The sequence below is a fragment of the Mobula hypostoma genome, chromosome 27, assembly GCF_963921235.1.
Source record: "Mobula hypostoma chromosome 27, sMobHyp1.1, whole genome shotgun sequence".
Classification (NCBI taxonomy): Eukaryota; Metazoa; Chordata; class Chondrichthyes; order Myliobatiformes; family Myliobatidae; genus Mobula; species Mobula hypostoma.
The window spans coordinates 24,137,237-24,163,336 of NC_086123.1; the positions used below are offsets into that span (position 1 = coordinate 24,137,237).

General features: G+C 44.3%; 1 protein-coding gene across 1 annotated transcript; it reads right to left on the minus strand.

The window, feature by feature from the left end:
- On the minus strand, window positions 1–26,100 carry rasl10a (RAS-like, family 10, member A). Its single transcript, XM_063034205.1, has 3 exons — window positions 25,377–26,100; window positions 7,487–7,611; window positions 1–787 (listed from the first exon to the last, which is right to left on the minus strand). Exons 1-3 carry the CDS (start codon window positions 25,599–25,601, stop codon window positions 517–519), a joined length of 621 nt encoding a protein of 206 aa, XP_062890275.1. The 5' UTR covers window positions 25,602–26,100; the 3' UTR covers window positions 1–516.

The following is a 26,100-nucleotide window of genomic DNA, read 5'->3' on the forward strand; positions in this document are numbered from 1 at the left end:
AACTCCTCCCATGAGGGAGTGGCTACTGAGTGGCATCGGAATAACTACAGGTATTGAGGAGTATGGAATACTTTGAGGAAAGTGGGGATGAGGTAGATCGACTGCAACCTTGCAGAGTGTCAGGAGAGATTGAGAAGGGAGCTGCATGACCCACTGCTTTTTCTGATGGGATAATACTGTTCAGAAAAACACACAAGGAAATAGGAGCAGATTTAAATCATTTGAGGTAGATTTACTGTTCTTCAAATTACTGATACTATATCAGGAACCCCCCTGAGTTTTTAAAAAAAGTCTCACTCTTAACTGGCTTAAATTTCCTTTTATCTGTATTTGCTAGGGTCCAATTCAGTGTGAACTCAACTGATACGACAGAGAAGAAAGCTGAATTCAAAACCATAAGAAAAATATTTCCTTTATTCTACAATTTTCTTTTTTGTCCTTAAATAAGTTCATGAAAACTACAGAACGATTATGCTGATTCAGTATAAGAAACGGGAAATACGTACAACCACAGAGTTACATGACAGTGCATCTGTTCCTTTGTAGTGCCCCTTGGATGCAGATAGATGGGTGGATGTGTTTACAGCTTTGGCCCACACTGCTGCTCAGAAGCTCTTTAAAGAGAAGTAAGATATGCCAGTTGTATCTAGCCGAACACTCGATGTAGCCACATTTCCACATCTTCTTCACCAAGACACTTGTACTCCTCCGTGGAGTGAAACGCTGCTTTTGTAGGTCCCTCTTATTTCCAACAACGATAATTGGTACATGCTTTGTGTTCGGCACCCTGGCAAATCATCAGAAATTAGTAAATGCAACGACAGGGGTTCTCAACCTGCGGTCCATGGCATAAAAAAGGTTGGGAACAACAAAACAAGAATATCTGCAGATGCTGAAAACCCAAAGCAACACACACACAAAATGCTGGAGGAACTGAGCAGGCCAAGCTACATCTATGGAAAAGAGTAAAACAGTCAAGATTTCGGGCTGAGACCCTGATGAAAGGTCCCAGCCCGAAATTTCGAAGGTTGGCAATCGATGGTCTAAGACCTCTTGTTATCACAGCTCTCAAAAGCTGTTGCATTAATTGAGCACTAGCTGAGATTTGATGGCTGAAATTCCTTTTGAGAAATAGCCTTGCTTTACGGATGTGATTCTAGCTTCTTGAATAATACTGCCATAATCTTTATCAGGTCACTGTCTACACGAAGATGCTGAAATCTGATGGGTTTAACCTTAAAGATCAATTTTTAGACAGAGTTGGTGAGCCCTAATTCGGAGTATTGTGTCCAGTTTTGGTCACCTACCTGCAGGAAAGATGTAAATAAGAGTGAAAGAGTACAGAGAAAATTTACAAGGATGTTGCCAGGACTGGAGGACCTGAGTTATAAGGAAAGACTGAATAGGTTAGGACTTTATTCCAAGGAATGTAAAACATTGAGGGGAGATTTGATAGAGGTTATACTGTACACAATTGTATGAGTAGTATCGATAGGGTAAATACAAGCAGCCTTTTTCCTGCTACAGTTTGGTGGGACTACAACCCTAGATCACGGTGAAAGGTGAAAATTTTAAGGGGAACATGAGGAGAAACTTCTTCACTCAGAGGGTCGTGAGAGTCTGCCAGCACAAGTGGGGTTGATTTCAAGGTTTAGGAGACATTTGGATAGGTACATGGATATGGAGGACAATGATCCCAGTGCAGGTCGATGGGAGTAGGCAGTTTAAATGGTTCAGCACAGACTAGATGGGCTGAAGGGCCTGTTTCTGTGCTGTACTTTTCTATGACATTATGAGTGGAGGGTGCATGGAATACCCAGCCAGGGTGATGGTAGAGGCAGATACATTAGGGACATTTAAGAAACGTTTGTAGCTATATGAATGATAGAAAATGGAGGCAAATATAGGATGAGTGATTAAGTTAAGTTGGCTGAAGGGTCTGTACTGGGCTGTAATGTTCTAATGTATCCATATACAACTCTGCATCCTTCCCACAAAAAAAGCCATTGATTAAGAATGATAACACAGCATCTTTTATATCCTCTGAATGTTCTGACTTTCTTTACAGGCAATGACTTGCATTCAGCCAAATTTTAACGTTGAATTTAATAAACATTCCCAAAACAACAATTTTAAAAGATATTTGTTGGGGATAAATGTTAATCAGAACACCTTGACTTTCTTTTCAAGTAACTAGAAGCATTGGCTCTGTTCACCTGTAATTGTTTGGAAGAGCCACTTGGTCATGGATTTGATCTGTAAACGTTTGGGCTTGGGCCTTGATGCTGGTCAAGTAACCACTGGGATTTGTATGGAAGATGTTCCACTTTGGGTGAAGGAACTTAAGGGACCTGATTAGGGGGATTCCCATTTTGCAGGGAATATGTAACCATTTCCCAGATCCTGTGCAGCCCTGGAAGTTAAGTTGGTGGCACGGTAGTGTAGTGGTTAGCACAATGCTTTAAAATGCAGGTGACCGGGGTTCAATTCCCACTGATGCCTGTAAGGAGTTTGTACAATCTCCCTTTGGCTTTGCTGGTTTCCTCCAGATGCTCCAGTTTCCTCGCCCAGTCCCAGTTGGTCAGTTAATTATTCATTGTAATTGGGGGATTGCTGGGAGGAGAGAAGGGCACGTGCTGTACCTCAATTATTTTTGAAAAATTAAAAAAATTAGTTTATTATTGTCACATACAAGGGAGAAGGATTTGTCTTGCATTCTACTCATATAAATAACTTCATAACAACAGTGCATTGAGGTGTAAACCAAACAGTAACAGAATGCAGAGTGAAGTGTCACAGTAACAGAGTGCAGTACAGGTAGACAATAAGGTACAGGGTCATAATAAGCGTGGAAGTTTAAGAGACCATTTTATAGAAACAGAAAAATAGGTGCAGGAGTAGGCCATTCAGCCCTTCGAGCCTGCACCACTATTTATTACGATCATGGCTGATCATCCAACTCAGAACCCTACCCCAGCCTTCCCTCCATACCCCCTGATCCCCGTAGCCACAAGGGCCATATCTAACTCCCTCTTAAATATAGCCAATGAACTGGCCTCAACTGTTTCCTGTGGCAGAGAATTCCACAGATTCACCACTCTCTGTGTGAAGAAGTTTTTCCTAATCTCGGACCTAAAAGGCTTCCCCTTTATCCTCAAACTGTGACCCCTCGTTCTGGACTTCCCCAACATCGGGAACAATCTTCCTGCATCTAGCCTGTCCAATCCCTTTAGGATTTTATACGTTTCAATCAGATCCCCCCTCAATCTTCTAAATTCCATCGAGTACAAGCCCAGTTCATCCAGTCTTTCTTCATATGAAAGTTCTGCCATCCCAGGAATCAATCTGGTGAACCTTCTTCGTACTCCCTCTATGGCAAGGATGTCTTTCCTCAGATTAGGGGACCAAAACTGCACACAATACTCCAGGTGTGGTCTCACCAAGGCCTTGTACAACTGCAGTAGTACCTCCCTGCTCCTGTACTCGAATCCTCTCGCTATAAATGCCAGCATACCATTCGCCTTTTTCACCGCCTGCTGTACCCGCATGCCCACTTTCAATGACTGGTGTATAATGACACCCAGGTCTCGTTGCACCTCCCCTTTTCCTAATCGGCCACCATTCAGATAATAATCTGTTTTCCTATTTTTGCCACCAAAGTGGATAACTTCACATTTATCCACATTAAATTGCATCTGCCATGAATTTGCCCACTCACCCAACCTATCCAAGTCACTCTGCATCCTCTTAGCATCCTCCTCACAGCTAACACTGCCACCCAGCTTCGTGTCATCCGCAAACTTGGAGATGCTGCATTTAATTCCCTCATCCAAGTCATTAATATACATTGTAAACAACTGGGGTCCCAGCACTGAGCCTTGCGGTACCCCACTAGTCACCGCCTGCCATTCTGAAAAGGTCCCGTTTATTCCCACTCTTTGCTTCCTGTCTGCTAACCAATTCTCCATCCACATCAATACCTTACCCCCAATACCGTGTGCTTTAAGTTTGCACACTAATCATTCTTGGGGGCCGTTCAATCGTCTTATGACGGCAGCCCATAAGTTGTTCTTGAGCCTGATGATATGTGCTTTCAGGCTTGTGTATTTTCTGCCCAGTGGGAAGGAGAGAAGAGAGCGGCCAGCCTGTGTGGGGTCTTTGATTACATTAGCTGCTTTACCAAAGCAACAAGAAGTGCAGACAGAGTACCAGTTAGACCATCAGTTTCCTTGGTAGAAGGAGGGGAAGTTATTTGCCTGCAGTAAAGTTGACAATATTGTTTTTTTCTGAAAAAGGTAAGAATTTATTAATGGAAAATGCACCACAACTGTTGAAATCCCATGGGTTACATGGTCCTGTCATTCAAGCTGTCAATTTATACCTAGTATGTCATGTTAAATAGATTCTGAGTACAACTTTGGAAAAATCAGTAAATTGTGTTATTAGCTAGGAATGAATAACCTTGTTTTCAATGGGATCTACAGGACATTTATCAATGCCTCTGATCACAAAAATACCAATCACTTGGGCAAAGTGATGTCAGTTTGCAATTTCAATTGGGCAAGAATTGCAGAATAACCTTCGGCAACTTCTGGGTGTACTCCCTTATCAGCAGAATTAGAGCAGGCAGCGTAGATGGGGCAAGCGGTTGGAACCCTTTTGAATGATCTGCTGTGATGGATAATGGAACCATCCTGGTGATAAGGAAAGTAAGTGTCATCAAACAAAAAGCAAGCAAACACAGCATAGTGTTACAGAACCATATAGCACAGAAAAGGGCTGCTGTGGCCAACCAAGTTTACGCCAGCTTTTATGTGCGTCTACACTAATCTATCTGCCCACACCCTACGCTCCATACCCTATGCCTTGCCTAATTAACCGTCTCTTCAACATAGTAATTGTATCTGTTTCCACCACCTCCTCTGGTGGTGCGTTCTAGCTATGAATCACTCCAAAGGAATCTCCTCAAATCCCTTTATAAAACTCCTTCCTTTTACCCTAAACCTATGCCCTTATGTCTTTGATACCTGTGGCTCTCCGTAGGAGAATTGAACCCTGGTCTCCCGTGTGACAGGCGGGGATACTAACCACTATACTAACGGGGATAGTCATTAGTATCCCTTCCCCGGTGGGGAGCATGAATGCAATGCATAACTAAGCACTTTGTTTTTACCACACCCCCACCCATATGGCTAACTAATTGTGCAACCCAATACAATGCAGATACTTGGCATCTACAATACTCCTACCAGGGAAAACAAAGATTCTTACAGTACATTCCACCTGTGCCTCTCTGTGGTGTTATATACCTCTAACAGGTCATGCCTCTGCCTCCCTTTCTCCAAGGGAGACAACCCAGCCTATCAAATATTTCCCCATCCAAGTCCTCTCATCCAGGAACCAGCTTTGTGAATCTCCTTTGCCTTCTCTCCAGTGCCACCATACCCTTCCTACAATGTGCATTCCATTTTCCAAGAGTAGTCTAACCAGTAGTTGTAAAGTTGCAACATCCGCTCGTTAATGCAAATATCTAATCAGCCAATCATGTGGCTGCAACACAATGCATAAAAGCATACAGACATGGTCAAGAGACTCAGTTGTTCAAACCAAACATCAGAATGGGGAAAAATGTGATATTTGTGACTTTGTGGAATGATTGCTGGTGCCACATGGGGTGGTTTGAGTATCTCAGAAACTGTTGATCTCCTGGGATTTTCATGCACTACGGTCTCTAGAGTTCACAGAGGATGCTGCCAAAAACATGAAATATCTAGTGAGCAACAGTTCTGTGGGTGAAAATACCTTGTTAATGAGAGAGATTAGAAGAGAATGGTCAGACTGGTTCAAGGTGACAGTAACTCAGATAGCCACGTTACAGCAGCGTTATGGAGAAGATCATCTCTGAATGTACAACACAATGAGCCTTAAAGTGGATGGGCTACAACAGCAGAAGAGCACAGTGGGCTCCACTCTACCTAATAAAGTATCCTCTGAGTGAAAACTCCTAGCTTTATGTTCTGTGCTCTAGCCCATGAAGACAAGTATGCTTCACCACCTCTGTTGTCTCTTCCAGTGAAGAATATAGTTGAACCCCCAAGATCCCCCTGTTCAATAACATTCCCCAGTATCTAGCCATCTACTGCCAATGGTCTCTCCATCCAATCTACATTCTGCTGCAGGCAACCTTCTTGTCATCCGTAACTGCACCAATTTTTGCGTCATCTGCAATCTTACTGCTACATTCAATTACAACTGCAGAGTGACATGGAAGGAAATTACTTATAAAATTTATGATTCTCATTCACATTCAGCTTCTTATTGTCACTGCCCTGCAGCACTGTGCTATTATTTTGTTCTTCTCCAAGGACATAAAAGAGAACAACTTTTATTCGTGGGGCCACGCCCAGCCTGGATCTAAGGGGCTCGTCTGGCCCAGGAGCAGATCTCTATGGCACTGTGAACTCTGAACTTCTATTTCCCATAACCCCAGTGCTATAGGATGCATCCTACATTCTGCTCGATTGCACTTAACACTATACGGGTACTCTCAATGTCGTGCGGGTTAGCAGATTAACTGGCGACTGTAGATAGACCCAAGCTTGCAGCTGAGTGGTAGAAGTTAGAGAGGCCGGTGAGAGTAAAATGGGATTGGTGCACAATCACTGAATGTCAACGTGGTCTCGTTGCACCGAAGGCCCGGTAGTACTCTTTTGACTTTTCCATATGGAGTACTGTAAAGTAACTACCGAAGGAGAAAGCCCAGGGAACTTCTCATGACTCGATTTCGCCCCCTCGTGGCCAGTTTCAGAACGGCGCTGTCAGCGGCTGGCGAGAAACGGGCAACTCTCGGCAACCAAACCACCGCAGATCCAGAGGACCCGAGCCTGAGGAAGGGTTTCCGCTCCAGGCATCGACTGTTTACTCTTTTCCATAGATCCTGCTGAGTTCCTTCAGCATTTTGTGTGCGTTGCTCTGGATTTCCAGCACCTGCAGATTTTTTCGTGTTTGCGGTCACCCAGTTTGTGGTGTAGAGTTTGACATTGCAAAATAGAGCTCTTAGACCATGGTGAATGCACCTGGCACGCGTTACTGCTGATCCGTCAGCAACTCAGCAGCTTAAGCAGAAGTAGAACTTATTGGCAATTAAGTTGCCAAAAACACAAGAAAATCTGCAGATGCTGGAAATCCAAGCAACGCACACACATTCAAAATGCTGGAGGAACTCAGCAGGCCAGGCAGCATCTATGGAAAAGAGTAAACAGTCGATGGCCGAGACAGGACCGGGAAAAAAAAGTTGCTGAAAGAGTTTTCGGAATGGACCAGATTTTAAACGGCTCTTTATCAATTAACAGCCGATAACTTGAAGTTTCTATTCTCTGTCAGGTTTGCAGTATTTAATTATTGGATTATCTCACAGAGACACGGGTGGACTGGGTCTAGGGAGCCTCCAGTATGAAAGGTCAGTCCAGAGGAGCACACTGCTTACCGAACTTCTGCGATCTGCTGCCGAATCATTTTGACATACTCGAAACTATCGAAACAGCAGATGTCGTAGACGAGGACGTACGCGTTCGCGCTTCGAATCCCTCTGCACCTCGAGTCGGACCACTCCTCCAAAATAAAAAAAAAACGGACAAAGTGAGTCGACTTTAGCCCTTTCACACATTCCTTATCACTGGCTTTCTCTACTTTTAACGAAGCATTTAGAAACAACCAATTGCAAGCTGACGCAAATAAAAATATTAAGTATTTTTTAATTTTGTTGACGCTAAGTTTGCTCTTTCCTTTGAGAGTGCCTGCCTGTCCTTCCGTCAGCAGAAAGCAAGCTTGTCACGGTCTGTTAGTACCGAGGTTGCCGGCCACTTCAGTGCTGTTTCACTCGCCTCTACAACGCACTCCACCCCACCCCAGTCACCAACGGAACGTTAATGTTATAGAGAGGGTCGCAGGGTGGGGCTGTGAGGAATGCCCGAAACACGTTTTGACTGGAAGTGTACGCATAAAGACCCCTCACTCGCCGATGTGGCTGCGGAGAACTGAACATCAGCGGCCGAATTTATAAAGTGCTTCCTTCCGTACTGCGGGCGGTGATAAAGCTGGTCGGGGACTTCTTGGCCATTTATTAAGCACTTGCAGAGTTTCCCCTGAATCAAAGTGATAAAAATAAAGAAGCGGCGTCAGGGGGAAGAGCTGGGAGTAGGTCTGACAGCACAGAACAATTGGACATTATCTGAGTCACCCAAAATGCAAAAAAAAGTGGACAGAGAATATCTGTTTCCCCAGAGTTGAAATGTCAAGTTCCAGAGGGCATGGATTGAAGTGAGTGGGGGGGGGGGTAGGTTCAAAGGAGGACGTGAGGATTAAGTTCTTCACTCAGAGAGTGGTTAATGCCTGGAATACGCTACTTGGTGTGGTGGTAGAAGCAAATACATTCGAGGCTTTTGCGAGACGTTCTGACAGGCAGACAGATGTAAGAAAGATGGAGGGATAGAGACTTGATGAAGGTGGGACCAGTGTTTGGGTGTTTTTGATTTGCTTTTTAGGTGGTTCAGCACAACTTTGCGGGCGCAAGGTCCTGTTCCTGTTCTAAACATAGACACTACAGCACGTTACAGGCCCTTCGGCCCACAAAGTTGTGCTGATCCATTTTCTTTGTTCTTCGTTAAGAGTGGAAGAAGTACATTTTAACATTAGTCAAGGCGGGGGGGGGTGTTAGTGGAGTTAAGGGTGGGTTATTTTTCTCCGGACCTGGGTATTCTTGACAAAGCCAGAATTTATTGCCCCTCAGTGGTTCTCTGAGCCATTTCAAAAGCAATGAAGTGTCAACCCCATTCTCTGGCTCTGGGGTAACATGTGTGACAAGCCCACATGACACAGTGGACCCCCCCCCCCAAAGGACATTAGTTGGGCTCCCCGACTTGGATAGTTATGTCGCTTCCATTCTTAACGTAAGCCTTTTAGCGAAAATTTATTTGGTTAATTCATTGCCGCAGACAGCTGTGGAGACCACGTCAAAGCAGAGGCTAATAGGTTCTTCATTAATAAGGGTGTTGAAGGCTATGGGGACAAGGCAGGAGAATGGGGTTGAGAGGGTTAATAAATCAGCCATGATGAAATGGTGGGGCAGACTCGATGGCCCGAGTGGCCTAATTCTGCTCCTGTGTCTTATCATCTTAACTCCCCTTCCGTCATGGCCAGATTTGCACTCTAGTAAGCAAATAATCAACCAGACTTCTGAATTACTCAGAACGCAAGCGTAGCCCAATCAAAAACAATGACAGGAAGGGCCACCATGTCTGGTAACAGTGGGTTTCTCCACCAGGACAACTGCCATGACAGACCATGCATGTTAGCCTAGTGGTTAGCACAACGCTTTACAGCCCTAGCAACCAGGGTTCAATTCCCGTCACTGCCTGTAAGGAGTCTGCACAATCTTCCTGTGACCGCGTGGGTTTCCTCTGGGTGCTCTGGTTTCCTCCCACAGTCCAAAGACTGGTCGATAGGTTAATTGGTTATTGTAAATTGTCCCATGATTAGGCCAGGGTTAAATCAGGGGTTGCTAGGCAACATGGTTCAAAGGGCCAAAAGGGCATATTTCGCACAGTAAATAAATAAATCAGTGAATACCCATGGGCATTTCCTGTGTTGATTTTCATGAGGCATTTAATAAGATCTTTTTTAAAAAATCACAGTTAATTAAATGTATGTTGGTATTGAGTAATGTCTTTATGCATTGATAATTAACCAGGGAACTGAAATTCTGCTTTATGAAATGTGACAAATTATGTTATCCAAGGATCTGTACTAGCACTTCAATAATTATTGATTGGGCCGAAGGAATAAAAAGCAACACACACACAAAACGCTGGAGGAACTCAGCAGGTCAGGCAGCAGCTGTGGAGAAATGCATAACCAGTCAGCGTTTTGGGCCAAGTCCCTTCCTCAGGACCGAGAAAGAAAGGGGAAGATGCCAGAGTGAAAAGGTGGAGGGAGGGGGAAGGAGGGTAGCTGGAAGGTGACAGGTGAAGCCAGGCGGGTGGGAAAGGTCAAGGGCTGGAGAGAAGGAATCTGATAGAAGGGGAGAGTGGACAATAGGAGAAAGGGAAGGGGGGAACCCAAGGGAAGTGATAGGCAGGTGAGAAGAGGTAAATGGTCAGAGTGGGAAGGGGAGAGGGGGAATATTTTTTTCAACAGAAAGGAAAAATTGATATTCATGCCATCAGGTTAGAAGCTACCCAGTTGGAATACAAGGTGCTGCTCGTCCACCCCACGGGTGGCCTCATCTTGGCACAAGAGGAGACCATGGATCAACAAGTCCATAGGAAATGTTTGGAGGCAAAGTTATTGTGTGCAAGTGAGGGCAGGGGGAACAGTGAGGCAAATGTACAAGGGTGTCCAAAGTTACACACCCTATAGCCAGTTCGTATAGCCACAGTATATTCTGGCTACTTGTAACTATTTCGCCCCTTCTGAAGAATAAAGGGGTGATCTCATTGAAACCTATTGAATGTTCAAAGGTCTTGATAGTGTGGATGTAGAGAGGATGATTCCTATGGTGGGGGAGTGTAAAACCAGAGGACACAGCCTCAGAATAGAGGGACGTCCATTTAGAATGACGATATGGAGGAATTTCTTTAGCCAGAAGTTGGTAAATCCGTGGAATTTATTGCCACAGGTGGCTGTGGAGGCCAACTCATTGGGCATATTTAAGGCAAAGGTTGATAGATTCTTGATTAGTCAGCGCGTGAAGGGAAAAGGGGAGAAGGCAGGAGATTGGGGCTGAGAGGGAAAATGGATCAGCCATGATGAAATGGTGGAGCAGATTCAATGGGCCAAATAGCCTAATTCTGCTCCTATATCTATGGACTTAGCCAAAAACCTGAAAATCTGTATTAACATCGTGAATTCATTGCACAAATTCAAATCACCACTTCCACAGTTGGGAGGACTTAAAAACAACCCTAAAATGCAGATGTCCAAGCTAATCTGAAATTTTACAATTTATTCTGGGTACAGTTGCTAATTGTGCAGATTTACATTTAACACCAGTAATACCCTACAACATAGAAGATTGAGGGGAGGTTTGATGGAGGTATACAAAATTATGAGGGGTATAGATAGGGAAAATGCAAGCAGGCTTTTTCCACTGAGGTTGGGTGGGACAACCACTGGAGGTCATGGGTTAAGGGTGAAAGGTAAGAAGTTTAAGGGGAACATGAGGGGAAACTTCTTCACTCACAGGGTGGTAAGTGGAGAATGAGCTGCCAGCACAAGTGGTGGATGTGATTTTGATTTCAACATTTAACAGAAGTTTGGATGGGTACATGGATGGTAGGGGTATGGAGGGCTATGGTGTCGGTGCAGGCTGATGGAAATAGTTTTAAATGGTTTTGGCATGAACTAGATGGGCTACAGGGTCTGCTTCTGTGCTGTAGTTTTCTATGGCTCCAAGAGTGATACAGATTGCTGATTCTTTTGTACCTAATTTTAATCACTGGGTAAAATTTATGTGGCAAGAGCTCATATATCATTTTCTGATAATATCTGAGAGCTGTCCCATGAGACCCAAGAGGTAATTGCTTTGACTTTTGATGCAACCTTTTCCTTAGCAACAGTTGAACACCGAGTTTTCTGCATCTTAATCTCCCAGAATCAGGAAGGAGGTTGGGATCACAAGTGGCCAGTATAAAGAACACTGGATTTTTTAAAATATAGGACCACCACTGAGTATAATCATTAGGCAAAGGTAATTACTCTTCAAAGGAAATCAGGAGTGATAATTTGAAAAGATGTTTATATTAACCATAGACCTGTCCTGAATCAGAAAGGCTGGGTACAGGCCAAATCGAGGCAGCAGGGTCCAGGCCCTAAAGCGTATCAAAGCAACTGAACCGGACGTTTGGATGATTTAAGCACCGGGCCAGGTTGAAAAGGTCAGGGTGATAGGATTGGAGGCAAGGGATGGGCTGTTCCAGTTTGCTGCTCCGCTCTGTGCTGAACCAAGGGTCTATGGACAAGACTGTCTCTGTGGACTTCAGTTCAGAATGCGATTTGCTTGCATTTATTGTTTGCATAATTTTTTTTACCTCTCTGCACATTGGGTGTTTGACAGTCTTTTTTTAAAAAATGGGGTTTTATTTAGGTTTCTTTGCGTCGTGGCTGCCTGTTAGGAGACAAATCTCAAGGTTGTATCATGTATACATACTTTGATAATAAATATACTTTAAAATTTGAATATTCTTCTGTCTCCTCGTAAAAATCAAAGGGGAAGCAGAAATAAAACTGATACGTTTAGAAGTATTGGTAACTGTGATAGGGCATGAACAAAGTGCCTAACTTTATTAGTGAGGCGTAATTTTTCTCAGTAGATGTTATGAGCTTTACTTTAATATGCTCGTGATCATGATCACAGATGAAGAAAAAGAACATAATAAAGGAATAGCATTTTGCTAGCCTCCTTCCTAAGAGTCAGTGCTTACTTCACAAGTGTTGGTCTGCTGGAGTGTGAAAATAAAACCCAACACAACCAGGACTGCTCCAATGTGTGACCAAGGACGTAGGTCTATCTGATACCCCAGGTCCCTGATTCAGGGTAGCTTCTGTGGGTCCCAGATTGTGCCCTTTACCCACCTTCTCCACTCAGACCCCTGCCAACCCCCGGTTAATGCAGGTTCCCTCCTGGCTTCTCCAGTAACATACAGCGTCTCCTCTGGAGACAGCACACACGTCACTAGCCAGCAATGAAGCCAACCAAGGGTGATGTGTAAACGCACCCTCCAAGAGCTGGATGAATTTGATCCAACCTGTACCCAAAGATTTATGAACTTTGTCACATCCAACTGGGCAAGTACTGTTGGGTCCAGTCCGTCTCCACTCTGTATCAAAGCCAAGAAGACACATCTGACGTGTAACTGTTATATCCCATGCAATGATGAATTACAAAGAATGTATAATCCTAATGATTGTGAGAGTTTGACTGGAATTGGAATGGGTAGCTGTCTCTGGAACCATGTTTAAAATTAACAGGTCCACCATTTCAAATGGAGATTTTTCTCAAAGGGCTACAAGTCTTTGGAACTTCTCTTCCTCAAAGAAGTAAAGTCTTTGAATATTTTAAAGGCAGAAACAGAAAGAATTGAAATCCATTAGGGGTTAAAGATTAGTTGGGAGGAGGACTGGGAATGTAAATCTGAGCCATAATCGTATTAAATGATTTTACTCCTGCTCCTTATTGATTTGTTGAGATACCGTGTGGAATCACCCTTTCCAGCCCTTTGAGCCAAGCAACCTCTGATTTAACGCTAGTCTAATCAAGGACAGTTTACAATGACCAATTAGCCTACCAACTTCAGACTGTGGGAGGAATACATGGTCACGGGGAGAAGATGCAAACTGCTTACTGAGAATTCATCTGTTCCACGGTGTGTTCCATGTTGCTTTGTGTTTGATTGGAGATTTAGATTGTTTCATAAAATCAAACAATTATCCTTCTTTTGTAAACATTAAATCTACGGCATGTGACGCACAGTGCGTTTCTTCTGTGTGTAGTAGGGTTTCATAGGGAACGAAATAGCCTAGTTCATGGTATCAGTTCAAACAGATCGGAAGAAACAGAGTGAAGAAGAAGCAATACTTAATGAAGAAAACCGAAGTGGTTGGCAAAACTCAGCAGGCCGGTTCATCAACCTGAAATTATTTGAGTGCAATAATCAGATTCAATTTAAGAATATGAAAAATCCACAATTTTGTACAGCAATTAATTTGTCATACAACACCAGTGGTTGGAGGGAAAAGGAATTTGAGAGTTAGGTTAACTACACTCAACATTATACATTTTGGGAATGATAAGATCTCAAATAAGTGGATCAAAATCTGGAAGCCTATGAGACTGAGTATTCAAAGCAATATATTTCAAGTATTAGACTAATAGCCAATAAACCATTGAAGAAAACTTTGTTGTTAACATGACCATATTGCATATTTTGGAGGGAGTTTGTATTTAATAAGGAATGTGAAGATCAAATACTACAATACAGTGCAGAAATTGTGATGTTCAGGCCACATTATAGGCACTGTATAGATTCACTAGGACAATTCATCGACAAATGAAGCTAGAGACTTAAGATGCTAGGGCTATTGTCACCAGATTATTCAGATAAGACTTTTAATTAATAAATATAGAAAATATGAGGGTGAACCCCGTCATTGGGTAATTGCGTAAAAGAGGTAATAGCAAATTCCCAGCTTGGTTTACAACCCATGACACTTCTTTCCTTTGAGAAAGGAGAGGAACAGTGATTTTTCTTTAATCTGAAATATTTACGTTATGGAATGCTTTACAATGTCAAGATGTTGAGGTCAAGAAATGGCATGCCATCTTTTTAGAAAAAAGCAGATATTCTTATAAAATGGGGAATATTCAGATTATTGGGTGGCGGGTTGGAAATACATCTCTGCCAAAGGAGGTGTAAGGCACTCCTCCACTCCGCTAGCCTGCAGGTCACCCTTAGGCAAGGTGTAGCACCTGCTTAGCCCCCCGATCAGGGTCACGTGAAGCCACGGGAGCAAATGGTGGATGGTGCACATCACAAGTCCTGGTTATGTGAGCACTGACAACAGGCTGGGTTATTGATAACGGCTGGGATCACCCGTCCTGTAAGGACGCTGCCCACAAAAAGGTGATGGCAAACCACTTCTGTAGAAAAATTAGCCAAGGACGAGGGTGGTCATGGAAAGACCTTGATCCCCCACGTCATACAACAAGGCGCATCATGATGAGTCGGGTAATGGAAGAGTTAGGTCATAGAAGTGGCTTGCAATTCAATTTATATAGGACAGACAGCGACCTTAATAGATCCTTTTTGTTTTATAACTTTTAAGTACCAAAGAGATTTACTAAGTATTTAACATTTTGATTTTGACAGTGCTGAGAGTATTGGATGATGTTGGTTTTAAGAAAAAGTCAATCTATCATGTCATTGGATTAGCTATCATCTGCTTTCATAATTCTGATTGTTCCAGTAGCTCGAATGTGGCACGGCAGCTACAACTGAGAGAGACCACATGGGTGGGTATCCATGTCTGGTATTCAATGAATGCCATTATTTCTGATGATAGAACATAATCCCTGCAAAATATTTCATTTCATTAATGTTAGGTTCTAGATGCATGCAATGTCATTCAGAGTAAAAATCAATCATCCAGATGAATGCCTTTTAAGATAACGTAGCTTCCCCTCGGAGGCTTCTTAAGCTGTTACAGCATTTGCATAATGCCAGCTTACCATTAGAGTTTCAACATAAATGGTCAGTTTCAAGGCATTCTTTCCTTGTTCACACGCCAACACCAATAAGCTACATCAAACCTCCTGGAAATCCATTATACATCAGGGGATAGTGTAGAGGCAGGATTTGATATTTATGGTAGAGAAAAGAGTTCAATCAAGTGCCATTGAAGAATAAAATAATCACCGAGCTCCCGGGACACAGGGAGATTTAGCGTCACTTTAGTATAAAGGCACCGAAATCGCTGTTTAATTAAATCCATTACATGGCTGTAATAGATGCAAAAATACGTAGAGAAGGAGCTATGCTCCTTTTTTGTCAAATAAAATTCTTCATTTTACAATCGCTGTTGTCCACATGAATTGCAGCAATCAGAACACACTGTTAGCTCTTTCAGGGAAAAAAAAAATGAATTCCAACAGAGCAGGAAAACAAAAACAAATAATGTAGTGGGAATAAAAAAAAGCACCAAAATTGATCAAACGGAGATGAGCTGCAGAAACTGCAAGTATCATTTTACCACCAGTAACACCTCTGTAATACTGCTTATCCTAACACAGGAAGGTAGAATTGTAGAATATCACTAAAATATGCCATTCATAGATTCATGCTATACTTAGTGGTCACTTTATTAGGTATGCCTGCTCATTAATGCAAATATCTAATCAGACAATCATGTGACTGCAACATAAAGCATAAATGCAGACATGGTCAAGAGGTTCCATTGTTGTTCTGACCAAACATCAGAATGGAGGAGAAATGTGATTCAAGTGACTTTGACCATGGAGTGATTTTTGGTGCCAGATGGGGTGGTTTGAGCATCTCAGAATCCGCTGGTCTCCTGGGACTTTCACACACAGCAGTCTCTGGAGTTTACAGAGAGGGGTGCAAAAAGCAAAGAACACCCAGTGAGCGCCTTGTCAGTTGAGAGAAATCAGAGGAGAACGGTCAGGCTGCTTCAAGCTGACAGGAAGGTGACAGTAACTCAAATAACCACTGTTACAACAGTGGTGCGTAGAAAAGCATCTCTGAACACACAACATATTGAACCTTGAAGTGGATGGAACACCGTAGCAGAAGACCACAAACAAACACTCTGCAGCTACTTTATTAGGTACAGGAGGTATCTAATAAAGTGGCCACTGAGTGTATATGGAACTGGTCCTGCTGCCCAACTCATCCAAGTATTGCCCAGCGAGCTAGTACCACCAGCTTGCGTTAGGCTCTCAGCTGTCCAAACCTCTCCTATCCATGCACTTAACTATCTGCCTTTTAAATGTTGTTAATCTGCCAGCCTCAACTCATTCCAAATACACAACACCCCTCTTTCCCTCTCACTCGATGCCGATGGAGGAAGGTCCCTGCGTTTGAACGGTCTCTCTCTCTCTCGTCCAATGCTGTTGGAAGATGGTGTCAGAGTTCTGGGCCTCAGGCAACATTTAATCGATGGGGTTTGTGGATTGGACTCTGTAGTTCACGTTATGATGTGTTTGTGGTTTCTGATCGCTCTTGTTTTTTGTGCGATTTTGATTGGAGCAGCCTGCAGATAACGAACAACATCACTCTAGATTGAAATGAACTTTTGATGACTTTGTGGGTGGGTGTTTCTAAACTCTGTGTTTATTGATCATTTTTTGTTTGTGCTTTGGGGATTGGTGTTTTTCTTTGACGGATTCCATTGTTTCCTCGTTTCCTGGCTGTCTGTGGGAAGAATCTCAGGGTTGTAAACTGCATACGTACTTTGATAATAAATGTACTTTGAATCTCGTGTCTCCGATGTCCCTCCAAACCTCTCACCTCTAATCTTAAACATCTGCCCTTTTGATCTTTGCACCACCTCCTTGAGAGAAAGACAACATGTTTTTTCCCTGTCTCTGCCCCTCATGATCAAAAATTCCGCTATCAGGTCATCCCTCGATCCTACGTTCCAGTGAATAAAGTCCAAGTCCACGCGATCACTCAGGGCCCCCAAGCCCAGGCATCATCCTGGTAAATTTTTTCTGCACTCTTGCTAGTTTAATAGCATGGTAGCGTAGTGGTTAGCACAACCCTTTACAGTACAGGTGACCCGGGTTCAAATCCTGCCATTGTCTGTAAGGAGTTTATACGTTCTCCCCGTGACCCTGTGGGGTTCCTCCAGGAGCTCCAGTTTCCTCCCACAGTCCAGATCAAATCAAGTTTAATTTTCATTCAAACCTTACATGCTTACAGCTGAACGAGACAGCGTCCCTCTGGGGCCAAAGGTGCAAAAGCATACACGTGCATTCAAAATAGCGAGAAAGGAAAAAAGAACATGGTCACATCAGGAAACACATTTTTTGTCCAGGACCCTGAGCAACGAATCCCACAGGTTGATGGTTCCCGGCAGTCCAGCCTGTAATTCCACCGATCCCACACCGTAGGGGAGCACCGGCAGGAGAGGCTAACCCCAGCCAAGCCTGGACGCCACGCTACAATTCAAGCCCTCGGCTTGGGGCCTAGTCCTCGCTACAACCGAGGTGACATTGCTGCCTCGCCGCCTGTCTCTCCACCAAACAAGGGAGGCTGGACTGCAGCAATCACTGTCCAAGAGGAACGTCCGAGGCAGTCGCTCGCAGTTTCGCTACACGCTGCCTTCGTGCCAGTGGGAAGGCTCCAACTCCGGTGCCTCAGAGTAGCAGGCAGCAGTATGGTCTCCACCCAGGCCAACTCTTCCGAACCCAATCCAGCTCCCCCTGCAGCCTGACGGCCCAATTCGACTCCCTTGGCCCAACAGGCGGACTCCACTTTCTCGGCCTGATGGTCTGAATTGACCCCCCCTCGGCCCAATGGCCGACTCGCCTTCCTCAGCCCGACGGCCAAACTTGACTCTCTTGGCCTGACCTGACTCTCTCAGACTGAACCGCCGGCCAGCTCTTACAACACCCCAGCTGGCTGCTCTGAACAATGAGCAGCTCACTTCTGAGGTAGATGCGTTGTACACGTAGTTATTGAGTCAAGACTAGTCATAGTACGTATAAAAGCACATTTAGCTAAGAGAAAAGCACATTTGTTTAGCTCCCTGAGACGCTGCTGCATGTATATGCACTATCATCTTACTGGAAGTCAAAACCACAGACGTACCGGTTGGTAGGTTAATTGGTCATCGCAAATTGTCCCGTGATTAGGCTCATTAAATTGAGGAGCTGCAGTTTGAAGAGCCTATTCCATGTTGTATATCAATCAATAAATAAATAATTTTGTGGTAACTTAAAGCACACGTGAACAATAACCTTAGAAAATTACAGACACGGAATCACTGTATTACTAAGGACTGTTTAAAATGGACAAATCTTCCCGTGATCAACTTGATCTTGCCCATAGCTTAATTGTGTTTCTGTTATTCTAAGCTTTTGAAAACCAGAACGTGTAAAAAAAAAATCCATAATCATCTTGCGAGCAGAAAACATCCTTTCTGCAATAATACCTAGAGTCAAGTGCCATTAAACTACTTCTGCAATTGAATAGTGAAGAGCTAGTTAGCATTCCATTTCTAAACTTGAATAGATAATGCTGAACTAACAGTGGTTTTTATGCGAATCTACGTGGGAATACTCATCACCATTTTTTCCTGCTGCCAGGCTTTTGAGAAAGCCGGTGGAATGAAGCCCCACAAGGTACAATGTTGGTTTATGATCCACAAAATGCATTGCTCTTGGTCTCCTAGCAACACACACAAAATGCTAGAGGAACTCAGCAGGCCAGGCAGCATCTGTGGAAAAGAGTACAGTCGACGTTTCAGGCCGAGAATCTTCACCAGGACTGGAGAAAAAGGGTGAGAAGTTGGGGTAAGAAGGTGGGGAGAGGGGAGGAAGAAATACAAGGAGTAGGTGATAGGTGAAACTGGGGGGGGGGAGGGGTGCAATAAAGTTGATTGGTGAAAGAGATAAAGGGCTAGAGAAGGGGGAACCTGACAGGAGAGGACAGAGCACCAGAGGGAAGTGATGGGCAAGTAAGGAGATAAGGTAGGACAGGGGAATGGTGGGTAGGCCATTACCAGAAGTTCAAGAAATCGTGCCATCAGGTTGGAGGCTCCCCAAACGGAATACAAGGTGTTGTTGCTCCTCCAACCTGGGTGTGGCCTCATCCACGGCAGTGGACTGACATGTCGGAATGGGAATGAGAAGTGGAATTAAGATCGGTGGCCACTGGGAAATCCCACCTAGGTGCTCGGCAAAGCAGTGTCCCAATCTACGTCGGGTCTCACCAATATACAGGAGGCCACAGCGGGAGCACCAGATATAGCAGAGGACCCCAACAGACTCATAGGTGGAGTGTGGCCTTACCTGGAAGGACTGTTTAGGGCCCTGAATGGTAGTGAGGGAGGAGGTGTAGCACTTGTTTTGCTTACAAGGGAGGTCAGTGGGAAGGGACGAGTAGAGAAGGAAGTGGCGTAGGGAGCGATCCATGCAGAAAGCAGAAAGTGAGGGGGGGTGGAGGGAAAGATGTGTTTGGTGGTGGAACCCCATTGGGGATGGCGGAGGTTATGGAGAATTATGAGATGGACGAGGAGGCAGGTGGGGTGGTAGGCTTGTTTGTCTCATGGTACACTTCTGGTCACCCTGTTGTTAAGATGGAGAGAGTACAAAAAAGATTTAGACCATAAGATATAGGAGCAGAATTAGGCCATCTGGCCCATCGAGTCTGCCCTGCCATTTCATCATGATTGATCCATTTCCCTCTCAGCCCCAATCTCCTGCCTTCTCCCTATATTCCTTCATGCCCTGACTAATCAAGAAGCTATCAACCTCTGCCCTAAATATACCCAATGACTTATACCCTCCACAGCCGCCTGTGGGAATGAGTTCCAGATTCACCACTTTGCAGCGAAAGAGGACTAAAAGGACGCCCCTCTATTCAGAGGCCGTGTCCTCTGGTCTTAGACTCCCCCAGCATAGGAAACATCCTCTCCACATCCACTCTATTGAGGCTTTTAAACATTCGGTAGGTTTCAATGGTGTCACCCCTCATTCTTCAGAATGACCTGGATGTTGCCAGGATTTGAAGAATGAGTTACAGGGAGAGGTTGAGCAAGCTAGAACTACATTCCTCGGAATGTAGGAGACTGAGGGGTGTATAAAATTTTTCGGGGCATATATAGGGCGAACACACACAAGGAAAGGAACAAAAGAGTAGAGGGTATTGCTTTTAAGCTGAGAGGGAAAAGATTTAAAAGGAACACAAGAGGCAACCATATCACAGAGTGCTGCACATAAATGGAGTAGCTGCCAGAAAGATAGGTGAGGCAGTTAAAATAACAAGACATTTGGATAAATATAGGCTAGGAATAGTTCAGAATCTGGTTTAAAAATCACTGGCATATGTTGTGAGATTTGTTGACTTTCAGCAGCAGTACAATGCAATACATAATAATAGAAAACTGCATAAACTACAGTAAATATATATATTTGAAAAGGTAATTAAGTAGTGCAAAAGAGGAAAGAAAGTAGAGAAGTAGTGGTGATGGGTTCAATGTCCAATTAGGAATCGAATGGCAGAGGGGAGGAAGCTGTTCCTGAATCACTGAGTGTGTGCCTTCAGGCTCCTGTACCTCCTCCCTGATGGTAGCAATGAGAAGAGGGCATGTCCCGGGTGGTGGGGGTCCTTAATGATGGATGCCACCTTTTTGAGGCATCGCTCCTTGAAGATATCCCAAAGGAAGATATGGGGCCCAAACGCGGACAAATGGGATTATTTTAGGCGGGCTCTTTGGTCAGCCTGGACAATTTTGGGCAGAAGAGCTGGGTTTTGTTCTGTGTCACTCTATGACTCTGTAAGATATGTGAAAAGAGACACACGTAGTGAATAATAATATATTTTTTTTGCAAAATGTCTGATTACTTCCATGCTCTTTAACTGTATTTATTAATGTCAGGTAATATTACAAGCAAGCAACTAAAACACCCCAATTCAACACTAATATTTGATTGTGTATATGTTTTAATACTTTATATTACAATGCAAAATACTGTTCTCCTTCCAGAATATTTCATTAGCACAGGCCCGTTTCCTTTTACACTTCATAACAGGAACAAGCAGATTATGTGGCTGAGAGCTGGTGATAAATTCTAACATAAAGGTACCATAAACTACCATAAACAACACTGTCAACATCTTTATTTGCACAAGGCAGAAGAATTAAACACATTGTGTTGAAGCCATCCAAGGCCTTGAGCACACAACAGACGTTCTACACTTTCAGCTGAGCCATCACACAAAAATGCTTTTAACTGCACAGTCAGGCCAATAAAGTTGCAGAGATAGGAGTTGCTTATTAGCCGTCTGATGAGCGATTTAGCATTAGTAATGGCATATTCCAATTGGCTGCACTGATGCGGTTTCCAGGTAGATTTATTTGCTAATGGTTCAGCTTTTCAAATATCTTGCTGTAATTTCTTTATCACATTGTGAAGGGACTGAGTTAGTACTTTTGGGGCAAAAACATTCCCACTTTTGACAGTAATTCTTAGAATTATGAACAAGTAACTAACTGCTTAGAAGCAAGCCAATCAGCCCAATTGGTTATTGCTGGCATCCATGCTCCATTTGAGCCTCCCATCACTCCTATGTATCAAACCTCATCACCAAAGCCTGCTTTTCCTTTCTCCTCATGTTGATTTATGCTAATTGTCGCAACTGCTTTGCGTTTGCGCCTTCAGTAGTCTCACCATTCTCTGGATAAAGAAATGTTGCCTGAAATAGACAATAGACAATAGGTGCAGGAGTAGGCCATTCAGCCCTTCGAGCCAGCACCGCATTCACTGTGATCATGGCTGATCATCCACAATCAGTACCCTTTTCCTGCCTTCTCCCCATATCCCTTCACTCCGCTATCTTTAAGAGCTCTTTAGAATCCAGAGGATTGGCCTCCACTGCCTTCTGAGGCAGAGCATTTCACAGAACCACAACCCTCTGTGTGAAAAAGTTTTTCCTCAACTCCATTCTAAATGGTCTACCCCTTATTCTTAAACTGTGGCCTCTGATTCTGGACTCTCCCAACATCGGGAACATGTTTCCTGCCTCAGGTGTGTCCACTCCCTTAATAATCTTATATGATTCAATCAGATCCCCTGTCATCCTTCTAAATTCCAGTGTGTACAAGCCCAGTCGCTCCAATCTTTCAACATATGACAGTCCTGCCATCCCAGGAATTAACCTCGTGACCCTACGCTGCACTCCCTCCATAGCAAGAATGTCTTTCCTCAAATTTGGAGAGCAAAACTGCACACAATACAAATCTCTCTGTTTATTAAAGCCTATTTTATATTTAGAGTCAAAGAAAGATACATCGTCGAAACAAGCCATTTGACACAACTCATCCATGTGGATCAGCTGGCATCCTTCTGTAGCAATCCCATCTCCCAGTGGTTGGTCCATTGCCTTTTACACCTGGACAATTCAGCAGCTCATCTAGATACCTTTTAAATACTGTCTGGTACTCAGCTTCAACCATTCTCTCAAGCAGTGCATTCCAGACAATGACCATGGAGTCATAGAGCACAACAGCACAGAAACTTCTCAAGTCCTGGTCACTTTCAGGGTGAAGAAGGACCCCTTCATGTTCCCTCTAAATCTCTTATCCCTCACTCTAAATTGAAGTCCTCTAGTTTTATCTTTCTCTGATATAGGGAAAGGTTTCCTGCAGCCTTGCCTACTTGTACAACAGAGAATTTTATCTACCTCATACAGGTAGCGTAGAGGTTAGCATAACACTTTATAGTACAGCCGACCCGGGTTCACTTCCCGCCACTGCCTGTAAGCAGTTTGTATGTTCTCCCCATGACCGCGTGGGTTTCCTCTAGGTGCTCTGGTTTCCTCCCACAGTCCAAAGTCGTACCGGTTAATCGGTTATTCTCAATTGTCTTAACCCTCTTAACCCTCACGTGTGGGCACGTGGCCAAGTGGTTAAGGCATTGGACTAGTGACCTGAAGGTCGTGAGTTCAAGCCCCAGCCGAGGGAACGTGTTGTGTCCTTGAGCAAGGCACTTAATCACACGTTGCTCTGCGACGACACTGGCGCCAAGCTGTATGGGTCCTAATGCCCTTCCCTTGGACAACATTGGTGTCGTGGAGAGGGGAGACTTGCAGCATGGGCAACTGCTGGTCTTCCATACAGTCTTGCCCAGGCCTGCGCCCTGGAGAGTGAAGACTTTCCAGGCACAGGTCCATGGTCTCGCAAGACTAATGGATGCCTTTAAATTTAACCCTCTTAACTTGTCCTCTGCTCAAGAGAAAACAGCCATACCTCCTCCTATCTCTCCTTATAACTGAACTGCCCTGTCTCAGAAAACACCCTGGTGAAACTCCTTTGCCCTGCTGTCACATCATTTCTAAAGCATGGTGACCAGAACTGCACATGATACTCCAGCCGAGTTCTGACCAAGATCTTATAAAGTTGGAGCATAACTTCTCTCTTCAGTATTCAGTGCACCTTCTAGTGAAGACCAGTATTCTATAGGCCTTCCTGACTACGTTATCTACCTATCCATACACTTAAACTTCAAAGTTCCTCTGTTCTCCCTAGGACCTTATTATTCATGGTACATGCCCTAGACACATTACTACTCCCAGAAGTTTGTAGTCATTGGTATTACTTCTCACTGTAGAAATCTCCTAAGCCCTTTTTGTAATCTTAAATCCCCCTGATGAGCTCAGTTTACTCTTCACTGGAGAATGAAGCAGTGGCCCCTTCAGAAAAGTGTGTACGGAGCCCCAGTACACCGTGCTATGTGAGCAAGATGATAAACGAAAATTAAACTTTGTGTAAGTATCTTGACCAATTTACTAGCACTTGAAGTCAGTAGAGACTTTATTAGGTCCCTCCTGTACCTAATAATGTGGCCACATGGTGTGTGTTCTGGTCTTCTGCTGCTGTAGCCCGTCCACTCCAAGCTTCGTCATGTTGTGTGTTCAGAGATGCTCTTCTGCAACACATGGTGACTCTAGTTATGGTCGCCTTCCTGTCAGCTTGAACCAGTCTGGCCATTCTCCTCTGACCTCCCTCATTAGCAAGGCAACTTTGCCCACAGAACTGCCGCCCACTGGATTAGTTTTTGTTTTTTTTCTCTGTAAACTCTAGTGCAGGGGTTCCCAACCGGTTTTTTTTATGCCAAGGACCAATGGACCAATACTATTAAGCAAGAGGTCCGTGGCCCCCAGGTCGGAAACTCTGCTCTAGAGACTTGCGGGTGAACATCCCAGGAGGTCAGTACTTTCTGAGATACTCAAACCACCCTGTCTGGCACCAACAATCATTCCACAGTCACAGTCACTAAGATCACTGTTCTTCCCCATTCTAATGTTTGGTCTGAACAACAATCGAACCTCTTGACCAGGTCTGCACGCGTTTTTATTTTGCACTGAACGGCTGCCACACGGTTGTCTGCTTAGATGTTTGCATTACCAAAGCAGGTGTACCTAATAAAGTGGCCACTGAACAGTTTAACCATCACATATCACATCTGCAGTCCCCGTGACAGAGGGGACCTAAAGGTTATTCACTGTGTCTCGTTTTCCGTGACAGATGTTTTGCCTTCATAAACTTAATGGAGCTGATAATAACTCTCAGTTTCCACCAGATAAACCCAATAGACGATGTATATTGGACTCACTTCAAAAAATGCTATTATAATCTTTTTTCTCTCCGCACGATAGGGGATAACAATGTAGCGTCCGAACATCGACTAGAAAGGCGAGAGTACGCAATTCCCCGCCAGAGATAAAAATTCACTCCCACCCGGCTTTTGTCTGACAGTCACTCGAGTCAAACCACGAATCAACCGCCCTTCCTTTTGTTTATATTTAATGGCAGTCGCATCAAGTAGATTTTACTCGAAATCATTTCGTGATATACACAGACTAAATCAGATGGAAATTGTTCGATCCGTTCCATAAACCGGTGGACGTTCACCGCACGGGTTACCAGGTTCTTCTCGCATTTCCCTTACTCCAGGATTAAAAACAAAACTTGGGGCGAAACCGGTAAAAGCCCAATTGGCGGAGAAGGTGAGAAGTTTGCGGGAATAACGATCACAGTGAGAGATGGGGGGAAAGCGCAAGCTGTTTCTTCCTTACCTGAGCGCCGGTCGTTGGAAAAGCTGGGATGTGCGGCATATCCACGATCTTCAAGTCGTACATGGTATCATCCAGGATCACCGAGGGTCTGTGAACGTACTTGCGAGTTGTGGGGGTGTACACTTGACTGAAATCGTTGTAAAGAAATTGCCGGATTATGGCCGTTTTACCCACTCCAGGCGAACCAAGCACGACGATTGTAAAGGTGCCGACCATTCCGCACATCTCTCTCTCTCTCGGGGGATTCTGGCAATCAGACTGAATTAGACAGGACCGCTCGGAGCTCAGAATGGGGACTGTGGACTGCGGACGCCGCTGTTCTTTCCCCTTTGCGCCGGAGTCTCTTACGAGATCATACAAAATTTCTCAGTCCTCTGCAAAGCGTTCAAAGTCCGGCGAGGGGATGGATCGAAGGAGTTTACCAAAGTTGGGGCTCTCTTTAACCCTTTTGGTTCCGTGGCCCAGGAGTGGAGCCGACAAATTTGGGACTCCCTTTAACCCCTTAGCTCCGTGTCCCAGGAGTGGAGCCGTTTCCTGCCCTCGAGAAGAGCTGCTCGCCGCTCCATTTCCAAACTGGTCTGCGGAGGGTGAGGTTGCACCAATTCCCTCCCTGCTCACCGAGGCTCCGTTCTTGGGCTCTCCGTAACTGCCACCTCCAAAATCCAATGGGTCTTAAACCGTGTGTGAAATGACTTCAACCAATACGCGGGAACTTTAGCCCCAA

What these genes read in the sequence shown, in the direction of transcription:
- rasl10a (XM_063034205.1), bottom strand. Translation starts at nt 25,601, where the DNA reads ATGTGCGGAATGGTCGGCACCTTTACAATCGTCGTGCTTGGTTCGCCT. An exon ending in TTCCAACGACCGGCGCTCAG is followed by an intron (nt 7,612 to 25,376) that starts GTAAGGAAGAAA and finishes TTTATTTTGGAG; the next exon opens with GAGTGGTCCGACTCGAGGTG. An exon ending in CAGCAGATCGCAGAAGTTCG is followed by an intron (nt 788 to 7,486) that starts GTAAGCAGTGTG and finishes ATGATTTGCCAG; the next exon opens with GGTGCCGAACACAAAGCATG.